The 18,963-nt window shown below is 35.9% G+C and overlaps 1 protein-coding gene across 2 annotated transcripts in view; it reads right to left on the bottom strand.

Annotated features, from left to right (window-relative positions):
- ABA3 (molybdenum cofactor sulfurase (LOS5) (ABA3)) overlaps positions 1–18,963 on the bottom strand; it is a 153,079-nt gene that overhangs the window by 17,428 nt on the left and 116,688 nt on the right. Inside the window, exons 19-20 of one of the 2 annotated variants that reach the window (XM_090011444.1) lie at positions 7,582–7,811; positions 7,099–7,244 (exon numbers count right to left, since the gene is read on the bottom strand). In XM_090011444.1, the coding sequence (XP_089867570.1) occupies positions 7,099–7,244; positions 7,582–7,811 (376 nt within the window). Of the gene's footprint in view, positions 1–7,098; positions 7,245–7,581; positions 7,812–14,124; positions 14,160–18,963 lie in introns of those variants that run through there. The other variant, XM_090011445.1, reaches the window with a different exon arrangement.

Genomic DNA, 18,963 nt, shown 5'->3' with positions numbered 1-18,963 from the left:
CATAGGATCATAGCACATGTACCCTTTATAGTCATCGACATAGCCCACAAACCTGCACTTCAAGGCCTTGTCCTGAAACTTATGTCTCATTGAACTATCAATATGAGCATAGCATAAACAACCAAACACACACAAATAATGATAGTTGGGATGGACACCAAATAGAGAAAAGTAAGGAGACTTGTTTTCCAAAATAGTCATGGGCAATCGATTTATCACATGGACTGCAGAATAAAAGGCTTTTGTCCATAAAGTAATCGGAAGATTACTATCATGCATCATGCTCATCGCACTCTCAACAATATGGCGATGTTTCCTTTCAACAATCTCACTCTGCTGAGGTGTGTGTGGGCAAGACACCCTTCTCCTTATCTCATTACTTTGAAGAAAGTTAGTAAAGTCAATGAAAGAAAATTCACCTCCTCTGTCACATTGGAAACAAAGAATGTTTTCAGAAAATTGATATTTGACAAAGGAATGGAAGTTTTGGAACAACTTGAAGGTCTCAGATTTGTGTTTCATGAAGAAAATCCAAGTATAACGAGAATAGCTGTCAACAAATATAAGATAATATCTAGTTCCAGATATAGAAGCAACTGGGGCAAGCCCCCAAACATCAGAACATATAATCTCAAAGGGTCTTGAAGCTCTTTTATTTATAGAATGAAAAGGTAAAACATGACTCTTACATAAGAGACAACTAGAACATTTGTTGTCATTGACATTTATTCTTAAACTTGACTTGGGAATGAGGTTATTTGAAACAAACTTTTCAATGAAACTACTACTGCAATGACCTAGACGACCATGCCAAAGATTTGGCTTATTGATTTCTGAAACACTAAAGACACATGTAGAATTCTCAGAAGGCAACGATGAAGAGAGCTTCAAGTTTGGGTCTACAGGACGAATATGTGTTGAAGGATCTTCTTGAAAAACATACATATTGCCTTGTCGTTTTCCTTTAGCGAACGTCTCCTTAGTGCAGAGGTCCTTGACAAGAACAGAAGAGGGAGTAAATTCAACTGAGGCATTGATACCATCAACAAGTTTAAAAACCGAAACAATGTTTTTCTTGATGTTAGGGGTATAAAGAACTTTTGAAAGGTTGAGAGAGGATTTCGACAAAGGTATAATGGAGTTTCCAATATGAGAGATAGGATGGTGGGATCCATCCCCAGTAACTATACTACTTCTATCAATGTTTAGGAGCTTACCAGCATCACCAGTAACGTGAGTCGCTGCACCAGAGTCCACGTACCAAGTACCTTGCAAATTCTGTTTCAGATTCAATCCTGCTAAAGCTGACAACAATAACTCCTTTACTTCTCTGTTGGTCCTTGTACTGTATGTACCTCTCTTTGCTTCAGCTTGAGTTGATTTTCCTTTATTTAGGGGATTGGACCAACAATTAGCTTTGATATGCCCCTTTTCATTACATAGGAAACAAGTAGGAATTGGCCTCTGTCATTGTGGATTGGTATATGTGTTGGGTGTAGGCAATAATCCATGGCCTTCTTGACCACTTCTTCCTTGTCCTCCCTTTCCCTTAATATCATAGCTTCCTCGCCATCGTGCATAAGCCATCGTTGTAGCAAGAACTTATTGCCTCCCTGTATGCATAGATGATTCTTCAGAAAATCCCTTTAGGTTCATCTCATATTGTAATAATTTTGCGCGCAGATCTTCAAAGTTGGGCAGTTCAGGTAAACATAACAAGTAACAATCATATGATAGTCGGGTCCCAATCCACTGAGAGTCTGTTGTACCAAATCTTTATCAGTCGCTGCACACCCAACAACTGCTAGTTGATCTATGATGACCTTCATTTTGTTCAAGTATTCCATGATAGTCATGGAATCCTTTCTTAACATCTGAAACTCTCTTTTAAGAAACATAATCCTAGCCTGAGAAACCTGTGAGTATGTTTGGACAAGTCTGTCCCAAAGTTACATGGCAGTACAGTCATCTGGGATTGCCACAAGCACCTCTTGTGATAATGTAGATGTAATATAAGCAACTAGCGCCTGGTCTCTTTTCATCCAGGCTACAAATTCAGGATTTCTAACATATACCGTAGTAGATGCTCCTTTGTTGTCCATTTCTTCTCGTGATATGAACTCTGGAGGAACTGGAACGGATCCATTCAGGTGTCCAGAAAGATCCTGACTCCTAATGAAAGAAATGATTTGCCTCTTCCAAGTCAAGAAGTTAGAATTGTTTAATTTTTCAGACACGAGTTGACTGAGGAAGCTTGAAGAAAGAACAGACTGAGTAGGGAATGAATCCATCTTTCACAATACTAAGAATGTGTCCAGCACACAACCTGCCTACAATTTTTGCATTTTTTTTTGTTGATTGAAAGGTCACGCACCTGACTGATGTAACTGCTGCAACCTCTCCTCCCTATCCTTTTTTTTTCAGAGAATACTATATCAGGCTATGTAAATGGCACTAGATAGAGATTTAAGAGAAGAAAACTGATTTGATATCTAATTCAAATCAATATCTGATTTAAAACAAAATATTGAATACCGATCAGATTTCTGATTTTCAGAATAGAATAAATAATAATCACTGAATACGAAAACCACAACAAAAAAAATATGTGAATAGGAAATCACACCCGATATTAATGCAATGCTTTCAAGTATGAAAGGAAATAGAGGTAAGGAGGACGTCAAAAGAAGAAGAATCCATATCTGAGTCTGGTCAGATCTGATCAGGAATATGATTGGATCAACTGACACTCGATTACGTGACCAGATCACGCTCTGATCGAAGTTGATAAACAAGATATGCTGAGAACAGATTGAAGGATAAGGAGACAGCCTTGAGAATGCTTCAGATCAAGATACCTAGACCGAGACGATTCAGATTTATCAAAAAAGGAAACTTGATCAGATCTGATTAAAATCAGATCTAATCAAGATTGAGATGCTAAAAGAAATATGGGACGAGATGAGAAGTCTGACAGAAAGAGTATTGAGAAAAGAAATTTTCTTGACTTAGAAGAGGAAAACAATGGGATTCAGATCTTTCAGACGTACCTTTGGAGTCAATTCCAGGTCCTGCTGTAACCTGGCTCTGATATCATGTAAGTTTTGCAATGCTCGAGTTCTTCCACTCGTGAAGGGTGAGGAACAGTGGGAGAGAGGAGTTGCAGGAAAAGCCGATTCCAATCTTAGGGTCGGCTGCTCTTCTAATTCCTTTATACTTACATACTAATATAAAATTTAGGGTACTAAAATACCCCTATTACAAAGAGAGGAAATTACATAATGCCATTAATGAAATGGCAATGACTACGGGTCTGGATCCCATGACCTATAACAAGAGATACACGTCTTTTCACTCGGCTCCAGCCCAGCCAACTCCGTCGGTTGGGCCTGGCAGCCACTGCACAGGCCCAGACCGAACCTGTGGGCACCCTGCGAGGGCCTAGCAGCCAGCCGAGTGCCACTCGGCTGGGCTACCAGTCAGCCCAGCAAACATAAACAAAGAAATAAAAAAAAATTTAAATCTGCCCAGCTGAGCCCACTCAGCTGGGCTCAGCAGGCTCGGCATGCCTGGCAGACCAGGCCAAGTCTGGCTAGGCCTGGTCAGCCGACCCGACCAGCCCCTAAAACCCATGTTATATATATATATATATATAAAGAAAAGGGCGGAAGCACCAATAAAGCAAACCACTCTTTTAGAAGAGTGATGCCAAGAACCAAGAACACAAACACTAAAAGTGTATACAAAACCCACTGAAGGGAAAAGTACCTAAAAGTCATAAGTTGGATATTATTGAAGAAAGAAAGAAGAGGGTGAAAAACCCATGACAATACAAGGGAGAACCTCCTCTATTTATAGAGGAGGAAGCTAAAGAGGAGGGACCACAAGGGAGCTCCCATCTAGTCGTTGGGAGCCCCAACGGTCATAAATATGATCGTTGGGGCCCCAACGACTAGATGAGTGGGGCCCCTTGTGGTCTTTACAATATGGGAAATAAAAAAAGAAAAGGTAAAAAGAAAGAAAAGAAAAAATACAAAAAAGAAAACAATTACATGGTGATTTACCAAAATACCCCTTATCGGGTTTTTGGGGTACAAGAAAAACAAAGGAATTAAAAATATGTATACATATATGTATATATATACTTATATATACGTATGTATATATATAAGTATATGTATAGATATATATTTATATATACGTAATTTAAGAATATATATATATAGGTTTTGAAAAAGAACAAAAACAGAATATGTATTTAACATGCAAAGATACACATATTCAGGTTCAGTGATGCTTGCACATGCATATTCAAATTTAGGCTGCATGCATGGGAAATTGCATTGTTCAAATATGTATACGGACAGTCCAAGTATACAACTCTTACAAAATGCTTGCATATATAAATTTGTACACAAGTAAGCATGCATATGCATATTCAATATCATGTATGCAGGTACGAGCAATGCTACATTCAAATATGCATAGCATGCAACACAAGCACATCCAAGATCAAGTATGCGTGCACGAACATATTAATATTTAAGTATGCTCATATTCATCAAGCTACCAACACACTCATAAAGATTTTTGTATAGATATGCATGCATAAACAGATTTCTTTCACATGCCTATATGCATCCCACCACTTGTACATTGGGCAACTCGTGAGAGTCAAATCTACTAAGAAACAAACACATGAAATGCCATATTTATCATGAAATAAACTTTTGTTTTGGCATTGAAATAAGCATGTGCAGAAATTTATTTTTGGCAGGACGTATAAAATAAAAAAATACATCCATAAATGAGGATCCATAAATCCTCATCCATGTATTTTAGAGTAAACATCTAGATTTACTCTTTTTCCATGGATTTTTGCCAAAATATTGCATGAAAATCCAATCTATATTCAATTTCTCACTTGAATCAAGAGAGGAAACTTGTATCATACGTGTAGATCGAAAAGGAACAAGAAAACAATGGTGAAAAACGTCGGATGGCTGGAGAAAGATGATCTCATCCTCCTCTCCTTCCTCTTTTTTCTCTCTTTCTCTCTTCCTTTCTTCCTTTTTCCTTCTCTCTCTTTCTCTTATTATTTTTTTGATGTTTATATAGGCAAAGAGGGGGTGACGCCCCCCTTCTCCAGCCCCTTCTAGATGGGCTGGAGAGAGGGAACTCTCCCCAAGATGGACTTTTTTCTCTCTTTAGAGTTCTGAAATTTTTTTGACTCTTAAGTTGACTTTTCAAATTTTTTAATTCATTTGGACTCTAAGTCTCTCAAACCTTCCTAGATTCTTCTATGTGTGTTTAAGAACTCTACTAGGAGTCCTAAACAAATTCCAAAATAAAATTTTGGAATTAAATAAAATTAATTAATTAATTATTAAATAATAAATAAATATCCAGAAGCTTCCAAAAGTTGCCATATTAACTTGGGAGACTTCTTAACATTAATTAACTTCAATTTAAAGGTATCTAATGAATTTAAAGTTGGAAATTCGTTGGGCATGGATTTAGATCTGGATCCAAGATCCAAATCCATTTCCAAAAATCCAAATGGGTCTAGGGCTGGATCAAATCCAAATTAATATGGGTCTTGGATAGAGTCCAGATCCATATTAATTTGGATCAAATCCATTGGATCCAGTCCGATCAGAATCTGGATCAGAACCGACAAACTGTTCATTTTTCAAAAAAAATGTGATTTTCGGGCCAACTGTAGCCCAAATTCAGAAAGGTAAAATATCGTTATGCTCAGAATTTCAAGACGCATCCAACGATATACAAGTCGAATTTTGCCTCTAAAATTTGTCCAAAAATAACCCGAATTTCGCTTGAATTTAATAGTTGAAAATAAATTTTTTTCTCACGTTTTAAGTGGCTCGTTTAGGCCTTGTCGATGAGACCTGGGCCAAGACCAGACTCAAAAGCATCGGCCTAAAATCGAGAATCTACCGATTTTTCTTCTATACTTAGTCAATTTTCGAAAAAATCTCAAAATGACTAAGTGTGAAAATACGTGATATTACACATTTAAGTAGTCAAACTACAATATTAAGTAAACTTAATTATAAAATAAATTGAGCATGAATAAATATGTAACAATTATCAAATATAAAAAACATAATTAGGATGTTATAACAATGTATGCATTTCATATATCAAAAGAGTCTAAAATTAAACATTAAAAAGTGAAACAAAAAAAGGAAATTAATGTCATTTCTAAGTAGTAAGCATTAAGAAAAGAAGTCTCATAGTGCCTTCCATTAGTTAGTTTGACTATTTATAACAAGCACAAGAGTTGAATAATGTATGCTCTTCCATAATAATACTTTTATTCTTTCTTGCCTTGACTAATCACAATAAATTAAGAAAAACTTATATTCTTTTGTTCACATAGCATATGAAATTGGTGAATAGGACCCTAATAAAGTCTTATTTATGTAAAAAGTCATCACTAAAAGTGAAAAAGATCCAAAATAAATTAAACTTTTTCAACCAAAAAAAATGAAAAAGTAGATATGGCATGTATCATACAATATGGTCCATTACGGACTGATAATCGTAAATTTTCTGATACAGGGGAAATATTGTATTGTTTCTCCTACCAATACACCGATACAATGTATTATATCATATGATACAATACAATACTGATAACATTGACGGCACATCTCTCATTTAGGGCACATCAACTCCTTACTCGTGTAGTGCTTTAGAATTGCAATTATCTACAAATGTGTACTATTTATAAGAAAAGTCAACAGTATGATATTAGATATGAGAAGCAGCCCATGAAACTTCATTCAATTTATTTAAAGAAATATGCCCCTACAATTCTTAGAATCTTGGTAACATCCATACCATTAAAGCATGTACATGGGGATTGTTTAAAAGAAGAAAAAAAAGTACCACAACAAATCATGTTAATGCATTCACGTTGATAGTCAATTCACATAGCACAAAAAACAAAATGCTTCTACATGCTGCATCATATAGGTAAACATACACAATTCTGACATCTTCTGTATCTCCAGTTACATACAAGTCTGAAAATCGTAAACCAAAATACATGAAAAAGGTTTGAACTCATACAGAAAAATGCTCCTCGGAAATGTCAAGAGCCCTCCAATTATCTTCTTCATATGGTTCTGCCCCAGAAATGACGAGATTTGGACGAAATCTCAATGGATCAATAGTTAGTGGAAGTGCATTGACTCCATATCTTCCATGGTCCATGTCTGTCATCAGAAAGGGCGGCTCATTTTAATCTCATTATACCAATGTCATACCCCCTTTCCCCACCACCAAACCCAAGAATACAAATATAACTTTTAAATAATAGAAACCTCACCGATGAAATGAATTTGTCACACAGCATTAACAATTAAAGTTGTATACAATCAAAGTCTAAAACCAAAAAAAGAGATAATTCAAAGGAAAAAAGAAGCATCTTGGCTAGTTGATGACCAACACAGTCATCCCCTGGAGACAAAAAGCAAAAAGTTTATTGCTACAAAAATTCAAGGACAAAAGAATGAACAAATTATTATGATGAAAAAGTGGATAAAAGCATACTTGACTTCAATCTTTTCTCAAGGTCATAGACACTTTCTTCAGTCACCAACAAGAATTGGGCTTCATTAACAAAATTTAGCTTGCTATTAGCATCTCGGCACATAGCGGTCCTTCTTTCCTTAGTGCAAGGAAGAACTTCAGAACTGCAACATCTCACCAAGGTGCAAGGATGACCAACAGCTTCAGTAAACCACTGATTGACTTCGTTGCTGTAAACCTGAAATTCATACCTTGGATCAAGGAGAAAGTGATCATTAAGTTGCTATATCTGCAAAGGCAATGGAGAAGCTCCAACACCTTGTGCATGACAGTACAGAAAATTTACATGTTCTAAAAGAAAACTATTATAAAAATCTTAAAAACAAAGAATGCCCTCCAAGTTGACACCTATATGTATAAATTATATTCAAGTAAAAGCCATGAAGAAGAATCTGGAGAAATCATATTTTAAATTGCACAAACTTGGTCAAACACAGTGCATCAAAAGGCTGCAATCCTTTACTCAGAGTTACTAAGTACAACAAACAACTGCAAAGAAAATATTACACATGATATCTTCATGAACAAGAACCTTAAGACAATGTTGTTAAGAATAACAGGTGGCCAGCACATCAAAAATACATTTAACAGATTATTATTTATTGCTGTTGCTGCTGTTATGGTCGGGACATATTTTGAAAAGGTAACTACAATTCAGGCTTTTCTCGTAATGTTAAATAGGCTCCTAAATTTTCCATTGGTGAATTAAAGTTGTGTTATGATAAGTATGTGAAAAGTCTCACACACAATCAAGTTTCCAAATAACTTGATATTCAAAACATATGCCAATAAAATAGCATTAAAAAGCTTCACACCACAAGAAAGAACAAGTGCTTCAAATGCACTGTGATATTGCAATGAGGGGATAAAACCCTTTCATTCATATGTTCATACAATGGGCTCATTGCCCTTATTTATAATGCATTACAGTTTGAAAGAGCCATTGGGCTATTCCCAACAGCTCTAATTAGAGCTGTTGGGAATCAGCCCAACGGCTCTTATTTGACAGACTGTGTACACAGTCAGTAGCTGACTGTTGTACACTGTAAACAGTCAGCTACTGACTATGTACAGAAAGAGAACAAAAACTGAAAAAGCAAAATAAATAAAATGAGAAATTATAGAAATAAAAAAATAAAAATTACAAGAATATATGTATATACTTTAAATATGTATTTATATACATATACTTATACATATATATACTCTTGTATTAAGAAGAGTATGTATATATATATATATTCAAGTATATACATATATGTATCATTTTCTAACAAAGTATTCCATCAAATTACAAGTTAGTTACAAGAAAATGTCAGTTTTAACCTTTCCATTAAAGAGTTTCACATGTGTTTCCTATCCCTCTCCCTTCTCATCCATGGCCCAATGATCCCCTAGTCTCCAGCTTTCCTCTTTCTTTTTTCTTTTCCCAGTCTTCATTTTATCTAATAAACCCAAAACAAGCTGCGCAAGAAAAAATCAAAGAGTTTTCTTTTTCTCGTAATTTTATCCTTCAAAAGCTACATACATATTGTATTTTGATTCCATTTAATCCAGTCATCAATGATCTGAAGCACGCTGTAGCTATTTGGAGGGGTAAATTTTCATTATATTTCATTATATTAATTTAAATTTTTAAATGCCTAGGCAGGACTCAGAGAAAAAAAGGGCTTTTACCAAAAAGAACCCAGTGAAGCAATTAAAAACTTTTCCATGCTTGGCCTGAACTTTTAGATTTTCTCTTTACGTTTTTCTTTTTGAAATAAAAAATGAAACGATAAACTTCATGATTCTCTTGACTTGGTTGTATTAAATTAGAATTCAATGTGATTTTGACAATGTTCTTCCTATTTCATTTTTTATCTGATTAATCCAATGATATTTAGTACACAAATCCATTGCTTAATTTTGTTGTAGGATGCCTTTGCTCTTTTGTATCGACCATTAAAGTGGTTGCTTGAGTAGAAACCCCACTTTAAAGTAACTTAGTTATTTTCATATGAGACAAAGGGTTAGGAATTGGTTTGCCAATGAAAGGAAGAACAGAAGTCAATGCGCAACAATGGGCAGTTGGCAATACTCAATAAAGGCGATTTAGATTATAACTTTTTAAAAATGCAAAGCTTAAGTGGTCACTATCAACTGCTAACTCAAGTAGGATTAGTGGCTATTGATTTAAAACTACAAGAACACAAAACCCAATAAATAGTGGCTTGATTTGGGAATCAGCTAGGTCAACCTAGTGAACTAGGATGGATTTTATTTACTTATATTTAATAAAGTAATAGGAATATTATATATATAGAAAAAATTTTATACAATAGAAAAAATGCCCATACACCAAAACATTGACATCTAAGTTATCATTAGGCCACACTTAATGATATATAGTACCTAGGCATCGAAAGGTATGAATAAAAAAAAAGTAGATTCAGCATATTTATGAGTTACTAAACAAGAGTACTGAGCATCACAATCAACTAATTACTACCATGTATAAACTGTCCAGTTCCAAAATCAACCATCATAAAATGAGAATACAGTTGTGAACTATTATTGCCATCAATATTTTCAATGTAAATATATAGAGAGAGAGTCACTAGAATATGAGAACTGGAAATATGAGAACTAATGTGATGCAGTGCATCCGGGCCATTCAACACTCTACGGGGAGCAAGAGCAGAATCCGCCGATGATTACACGATCCGGGAAAGCTTACCCAAAAAGATCCGATCCAAATTCCACCCATTTGGGTCCCAACGGATCTTGAGGGCATTTTAGTAATTTTAGTTTAATAATTTTCTGAGAATTCTGGTTTTCACATCTCAGAAAATGTATTCTCACACTTGGTTCCTATTTTGTGATTTTCGAAGCCTATTTATTTTTAATTTTTTATAGGAACCGGATCTTACGGATTCAGATAGTTCTAGTATTTGGTAGGGTTTCTTTTGAGTACTAGAGGGTGTAGTGGGTAAATGGATAGATTTTTCTTTTTTTTTGGATCCATTTGTGTGTGTGAGCCCACTTGACATATGGGCTTATGTGATTGGTTTTGGAGGGAGGTGGCCACTAAAATGGCCAACCATGATTAGCCATCTTCCCTCAAACCTCATTGGGCTTGAGAGGAGGTGCTGCCCACTTTGACCTATCCTCTCTCTTGGCTTGGTTCCTCATTGGCCAGCCAAGAGGAAAATAGGACAAAGATTTCAAATGAGGGACCCTCATTGGTTACCAAGGAGGTGACCTTCCCCATGATCAATGAGATTCAAGGGTCTCAACCTCCCCATTAAAGACTCCCCAAAAGGCATGAATGGTCTTTGGCTATTATGAAAAATTCTGGAAAAGTTTGAAAGAAGCTTGAGGCTTGAAGAAGAAAACATCCAAAATCGTGAACTTTTGGAGGGTTTGAATCTTGTGGGTTAAGGGACATACCTGAACCATGATTGAGGGCATGAGGAGCTTGGAGAGGTCAAGACTTAGTGACCCATTCCTTGGACGTCCCTGCAGCTGATTTCCCTTTGCTGGGCATGTAGTTCATTCACCATTATCGAGTCACCGGGCTGGACGTGAAGGGCGTCATGCCCTGGTCGTGTGTCGTTGCTGTCACATTGTGCTTTGTTGGATCGTTTTGGAACGTCCAAAATCTCCCCATTTGTTGTACCGAACATGTTGCTGATTGTTGTTTTTGGGACAAATTTCTGCTGAACCGAACTTGTGGTTGGGTGTGAATCCAGCCCTTGCTGAACCGAACCGGGCAAGATCCCCATCGCGGTGGACGGTTGTTGTTGAACCGTGTCGTGCGGCCACATATGAACAGATACACTTTCTTTTCAGTCTAATATATATATATATATATATATATATATATATATATATATATATATATATATTCAGTTCGTTGTGGCCATCTTAATCATAGTGTGTGAAAAAAATCTCTATTTGCTGAACTTGTTTGAGTGTTCTAAATCGCATTAACCTTGTCTAAACTTTGTGTGAAGAAAAAAAATCATAACCAAAGTCACTTCTTGTTGTTTCGTCTTTGAATCATTAGCTGAACTGTACCAAGTTATTTTTACACGAGTTAAGGACTAGATCAATGGTTATATGTGTCACACTGGCTAAAATTTCCTTGCAGCAATTTAGAGACTGCGAAATAGAAGTTGAACTCGTGTAGCATCATAGTGTTTGCTGTCAAACATTCTCTGCACATTTTTAGTGTAATTGTGAAGAATTGTGTGTTTCTCCCAATTCCAACAAATCTGGTTTATTGACTGTTATCGCACGCTTTCATGGTGATTTAGTGATTGTTCATGCCTCCAATCTGTCTCAAGCAACTCACACTCTCATCGTGTAATGCTTGATGTTTTGTGTATTTTTTTTGGCGATCAGATTCGCCTACTAACAGCGACCAGCATGTGTTGCTGTCGCTGCGTTAATAGTCCGCTGTTTTGGCATCCTATACGCTCTGGTTTCAGCTGGGACTGTCATGCTGAAACGGTTCAGTGACAGTCCATCTTGTTACAGCCCTGAGCCCAGTTGGTACTGGACTGAATAGTCACATTTGAAATCATTTCTGAAAAGTGTGCCATTTTCTGTATTGTTGCTGCCACTGCATGAGTTCCCAACTTGAATATTGTTTCCCTGCATTCATTTACTGTGCCTATCGTTGTCAAGCCAACTCTTTTGAACTATTCAGACTGTCATATTCAAGAGCCAAGTCACATTAAAAGAGTGTTTTGAAACTGAAAATATCAAGATATATATATATATATATATATATATATATATATATAATAGTTGGGTTTAGCATAGTTAGTTGGGTTTATTTTTGAAAATAACAAAAAAAATATTAGAAAATTTATTTTATCATTTAGGATTTAGTCGCTTCTGCAATGTACACTTGGCATGTAGTGTCTTTGCGAGACTGACCTCCAGTAGTCGGGTCCCGACTGCATCATAATGTGTGAAGTGTGAACCACGAATTTCATGGATTTTTTTTCTTTTCTCTTGAATCTAACCAGAGGGATGTGATCTACATGCTTGGCTTTATAAGAACCCTGTAATATCGTGTGTTTTCATGATTTATAACTTCAAAAATTATGAAATTTCGGCTAAGTATTTAATGAATATGATAAAAATCATGGAAAATAATCGTAAAAATTGGTGACATGGTCTAGGTGTGGGCCCTGGTGTGGCCCAAGGCCCATTGACCAGACCTAGTTGAGACAATTAATATTTGAGAAAAAAATTGTTTTTAAACTTTAAAATTGAGCAAAAATCAGGTTAAATTCAGGCAAAGTTCAGAGGTGAAAATCAGGTAAGTATATTGTTAATGTGTCTCGTAATTATGAGAACGTTGGTGCTTTGTCTTTCTGAAATTGGGTTACGGTTGGCCCAAAAATCGCGTTTTTCAAAAATGATCCCTCTATTTTTACCTTTTTCTGGATTGGATGAGACTGGATCCAATCCATTTGATCCAACTTGATATGGATATGGATCCAGTTTAGGACCTATATTAGCTAGGATCTGGTTTAGGTTGGATTCATATGGATTTTGGATCTTGAATCTGGATTCAGATCCAAAATTCAAATATGGCCTATTTAAAACTTTAAAATCAATTTAAAAGTTAATTTGGGATGGTAGAGTTCTACCTGGAGTAGTGTAATGAATCAAGGATGCACAAATAAAAAGTCAAAAGATTTGTGCAAACACACGAATCATAGTCTCTAATGAACCAATTATAATCTCATAAGAGATGAAATACAAACACAACAATAAGGCATAAAAGCCTATTGAAAAATAAAGAAAGGCTTTATAATATCTCAACAAATGCTTTATAAAAAGCATACTTACAAGGTAGAAGTGAGGCTCTATTTATAGAGCCTCACCTTAATGAATGGGAGGCAGTCCAACTGATGTTGGACTGCCTTCCAACGCTCATATTTATGACCGTTAGGAGGCAGTCCAACGTCTAGTTGGATTGTCTCCCAACAGTCAAAAATACTGACAGGAAAACAGAAAAAAGACAGAAAACAGAAAATAAAAAAATAAAAAGTTACATTTCAGTCCTTAGTGGACTGTTCTAAATATAAAAGACAAAAATACCCTTGTCGGGTATTGGTATACATTTAATTTTAACACTCCTCAAACTTACGGTGAAATCACTGAAAGTTTGCTAAGAAGATACAAAAATCTAGGCAAAGGAAGAGATTTGGTGAAGAAGTCTGCAATCTGAAATTCGGACTAAAAATATGGCAACGTAATAGTCCCCTTCAAATATTATTCACGAACATAGTGACAATCCATCTCAATGTGTTTTGTTCGATTATAAAAGATATGATTTTCGGCAATGTATATGGCACTTTTGTTGTCGCAGCATAATTTTGAAGGCTCTGAAATATCAACTCTCATATTTGAAAGTAATGCTCGCATCCACACAACTTCAGTGGTTGTTGTAGCCATTGCCCTATACTCAGCTTCAGTGAAGGATAAGGACACCTTTTGTTGTTTCTTGCATCGCAAAGAAATGAGATAATCACCTAAAAAGACACAAAAAACAGTAATTGAGTGACGGTTATTGAGATCTCCTCCCCAATCAGAATCAATATAAGCAATAAGATTTAAAGACGAGAAAGAGGATAAGAATAGCCCTTTAGAAATAGTTTTCTGGATGTATCGAACTATTCTCAACACAACATTCATGTGAATTGATGTGAGCGCGTGTTGAAACTGTCTGGCATTGTGTACAACATGCGCAATATCAGGTCTGGAAATAAAAAGGTACATTAGTGATCTAATAAGTTGCCTATAAGGTGTTGGATCATCTAATAGTACTCTACCTTCGACTCTCATTTTTGCATTTATCATCTCAGGTGTGTCCGTACACTTTGTGTCAGTGATTCCCGAAAGTGCAACAATATCTACTGCAAAGTTGATTTGAGATAAAATGTATCCCCTTGGTGAGTAAGTCACTTCAATGCCTAAAAAATATCTCAAAAAATCAAGATAGTCATATCAAAAGATTTTTTAAGCATAACTTTAATTTCTTCAATTTTCTTTTGATCATTGTCAGTGATGATCATGTCATCAACATATAAGAGAAGAATGATAATAGAGGTACTTGTAGATCTTATAAACAAAGCAGTGTCAGTGTAACAGGATTTAAAACCAAATTTCAATATGGTATTACTAAATCGATCATACCATACTTTAGGGGCTTGCTTAAGCCCATACAAAGTCTTTTCAAGTCGAAGAACCATACCATTTTCAATAGTCAAACCGAGAGGAGGATCCATGCACACTTCTTCATTTAAATTTTCATTTAAAAATGCATTTTTAACATCTAGTTGATAAATCGGTCATTTTCTAATAAATGCCATTGCAACTAAAGTCCTAATTGTGGTCATATGGGCTACTGGGGCAAATGTCTCCTCATAATCTATTCCATATTCTTAGGAGTATCCTTTTGCAACTAATTGTGCTTTATGTCTTGATAAGGACCCATCACTTTTGTTTTAATTTTAAAGATGCATCTACACCCTATAGTCTTCTTTCCCTTGAAAAGAGGTTGAATTGTCCAGGTATGAGCTTTATGCAACACATCTAATTCTATTTTCATAGCTTTTACCCACCCGTCTATGTTTTTAGCTTTATTGTAGTTAGATGGTTTATGATATGAATGGATAGCTAGAAGGCAAGCTTTATAGTTTGGAGTAAAAGATTCATATGACACAAATCTAGTTGGAGGTCTATGAATTCGTTCAAATCTCCTAACTCTAGTTTCCTCAATATTTTTTGATTGATTATATCTTTCAAAGGCACATGGATGCTCCCCAGTATCTCGTCTGAAATACTCTAAAAGATTTTGGGATAGTTCTCTTTCTTCACTAGAGTCGTTAATAGACTCAAAATTTTCAATGTCATTAACAATTTCATTATTTGATTTAGGTAATAAATCAAATAAAAAATCATACTCGGTTTCTTCCTTGGTTTTTCAAAATCAAATCCGTTTTCTTTTTCAAGAAAAGTAACATTTCTAGAAACATAAAGTTTGTCATTTGTTTGATCATAGCATCGATAGCCTTTTTTATTCTCGACATATCCAAGAAAGACATATTTTATGGCTTTGGGAGAGAGTTTGTTATATTTTTTAAGAAGCACAAAACATTTACATCCAAATACCCTTTGTCTTTTCAAGTCAGGAGAAATTTCAAAAAGTTTTTCAATTGAAGATTTGTTTTCCAAGACTTGCGAAGGCATTCTATTTATTAGATACACTACGGTAAGTGCAGCTTCAACCCAAAAATTATTTTGGAACATTCTTTGAGATAAGAAGGGTTCTAGAAGCCTCAATAATGTGACGATGTTTTCTTTCATAAATACCATTTTGTTGAGGAGTCCTTGGACAAGATCGTTGGTGTAAAATTTCATGAGTTTTTAGATATGATTAAAATTCATTTGAGAAAAACTTTCCCCTTGAGTCGGAGCGGAAGACTTTAATATGTGTTTTAAATTGGTTTACAACAAGGTTATGAAAATTTTTAAAACACGAAAAAACATCTGATTTAAGCTTAAGGAAGAAAATCCAAGTATGTTTACTGAAATCATCTATGAATGTAACATAATATGAATATCCTCCCTTTGACATAACAGGAGCGGGACCCATACATCTGAGTGCACCAATTCAAAGATTTCACTAGATAACAAAGTTCTAGATCCAAAAGGTATCATTTGCAATTTTCGAAGTATACAATCTTCACATATAAAATCTTTATCTTTACAAAAAAAATCCAAAAATGAAAAATGAGATAATTTGGATATACTTGGATGTCCTAATCTTTTATGCCAAAGATCTAAATCCATGTCTTTGACGTGATTACAAAAAGAGTTTTTGGGTAGACATAAAAAGTCCATATAATAGAGATCTCCTCTTTTATGGCCTTGCCCAATCAGCTTCCCTAAACATGCCTTAGATGAGAAGAAGAATTTACACCCATTATCGAAAATTTGAGAAACTGAAAAAAAGGTTTAAATCTAATTTTGAAGTAACCCTTACGTTTGAAACAAAAATTTTCTTTGAAGTGTCTTTAAGAGTTCCTATACTTTTGACTTTTAAGGAAGTGCCATCAGCGGTTGACACACATGAAAAGTATGAATTGGTGCAATCAGATAGTAGGGATTCATTATATTCTATGTCACATGGGTGCGAGTGCGGGCATTCGGCACTTCCAAAAAACCCGAGTGCGAGGGTGCGGCAGGGGTAAAAATGTAAAATATATATATATAGAAGGGGGTCCAGGGGTTCCCCCAGCGTGGGTCGGGGGTCCAGTTTTTTTTGCTGGTGTGTTTGTTTGAAGACTTGTTACCCACGTTCAGATTGTTGTATACTTTGGCGTAATGGGACAAAATTGATGAACCGAAAGGATTGGCAATTTGATCGACCCAACCTACTGTGTTCTGCTGACTGTCACGATTCAATCATGTCTGAAACTCCCTGGTCTTCACGAAAAAAAAAATATAAGCAAAAGGTTTGATGTGGTTTGTTGGAGAGAGAGTCTTCACGAGGCCTACGGCTCCACTTCCACGCCACTGCCTAGGGTTCTTCAAATTTCATTTTATATACAGTTGCACACAGATGACAGCTAAAAGAAATTTATTGGTTTTGACATGTGGAAAAGAGAGGTCTACACAAGGCTACGGCTAGAGCACCCATCTCATCAGGAGAAAAGTGAATACTAATAGCCACCAAGGCTACCACCACCATTATCATTTATTATGGAGAGAGAAAATCCTTGACGAAGAAGGATCTGGATGGTTAAAGGATAAAGACTTCAAAAGGCTCTTGAATTTTGGTTTTAATTTTTGAGGAAGATGGATCATCATTTCCACATTAACAATATGTTTTCCAACGCTGCCAATTAATTGTTTGGAGGCAGGAATAGCATGGGATGCCAACAAAGCTCGTCAGATGTTGTGGACACAAGTGCCCCTTTATAAAACAAGAGCAGCAGCAAGCTGTCAGCAAAATTTTTTTTTTTTAAATTCCACAGCCATTTCATAGGGTAAATTTTTTTAAAACAAAAAAATCCAAAAAAATGGACCAAAATGACCCTGGGTGCAGTCAACGCACCCAGGATCGGGTTGACCGCACCTGCACTCGCACCCGCGTCGAGTCGCGTCGTCGCGGGTGCGGCACCCTGCTAGCTGAATTCCTGTGACAGAGATTATATGTCATATGAAAAGACGCTCCCGAATCCAAAATCCAAGTGGACTTAACTGGAGAAAAAGAGGAAGAGATGGTAACACCCAATGTAGGAGTAGCCTTAAGTATATGTGAAACGTCCTCCGCTATTTGAGCAATTGTCAAATCATTGAAATTGTCTTTTTTCTTGATATCTTGAGTTTTTTCACTTAGAGCGGCTACCTTCTTGAATTTAGGGCAATCCGGTCTTATGTGTCCCAGTTCCTTACAATGATGACAAATGATTTTGCCCTTATATCCTCCATGATGTCCTTCCCCATTATTTTTCTTTTCAAAATGAGGGGGTTTATAGGTTTTCACAAGGTTTTTGAGTCGTGCCATGGCAAGAACCTCATCATTTGACTTGTGCATGCCAAGTCTTGTTTCCTCTTGGCAAATTTGCAGAAGAGCATCACTTATAAAAGGAATTGAGGTCCTATGAAGTAAAGAGGATCTAACTTGTTCAAATTCTGATCGGAGGTCATAAAGGAAAGAGAAAAGATTTTCTTTCTATTTGAGCTTTTCTCATTTCAATAGTCGAACCTTCTCATTTAAGTTCTAACACGGCTAATTCATCCTAGATAGGAAACAAAACCCCATAGAAATCTCTCACACTTTTGTTTTCTTGTTTAGCATTACGTACCTTGTCTTGGAGGTAATATAGTCCAGCCATATCCTTTAGAATGAAGGAATTCTTTAAGAAGATCCATGCATCACATGCCTTCTTGAACTTGATGATGTTGGTGGCAATCTTAAATTCCATGGTATTCTTAAACCATGAGAGAATTTGAGCATTGCTTGCTTCTCAATTTTCCAACTTATCTTGGTATTCTTGTAAAGCCTTTTCTTGTTCTTCTTCGGACAACACTTTTACTTGATCTCCTTCTCTTCTAGTCAATTTGAGTTAGGGTTCGTTAGTAGAACCACTAACAAAACCCCATAACTTTTTGCCTTTGATGTGATTCTCCATTGTCGTCGCCCACATCAAATAGTTTTTTTCATTTAGCTTGTATGTGATGACAAAGGCAGAATCTCTTTCTCTCATAGTGACTTGCGAAGATTTGAATAGAGGAATGACTAACACGAGCATGAAGAGCACTACC

Source organism: Nuphar pumila, chromosome 6, assembly GCF_984573655.1.
Source record: "Nuphar pumila chromosome 6, dmNupPumi1.hap1.1, whole genome shotgun sequence".
NCBI lineage: Eukaryota > Viridiplantae > Streptophyta > Magnoliopsida > Nymphaeales > Nymphaeaceae > Nuphar > Nuphar pumila.
This window is presented reverse-complemented; position numbering and strand designations above follow the sequence as displayed.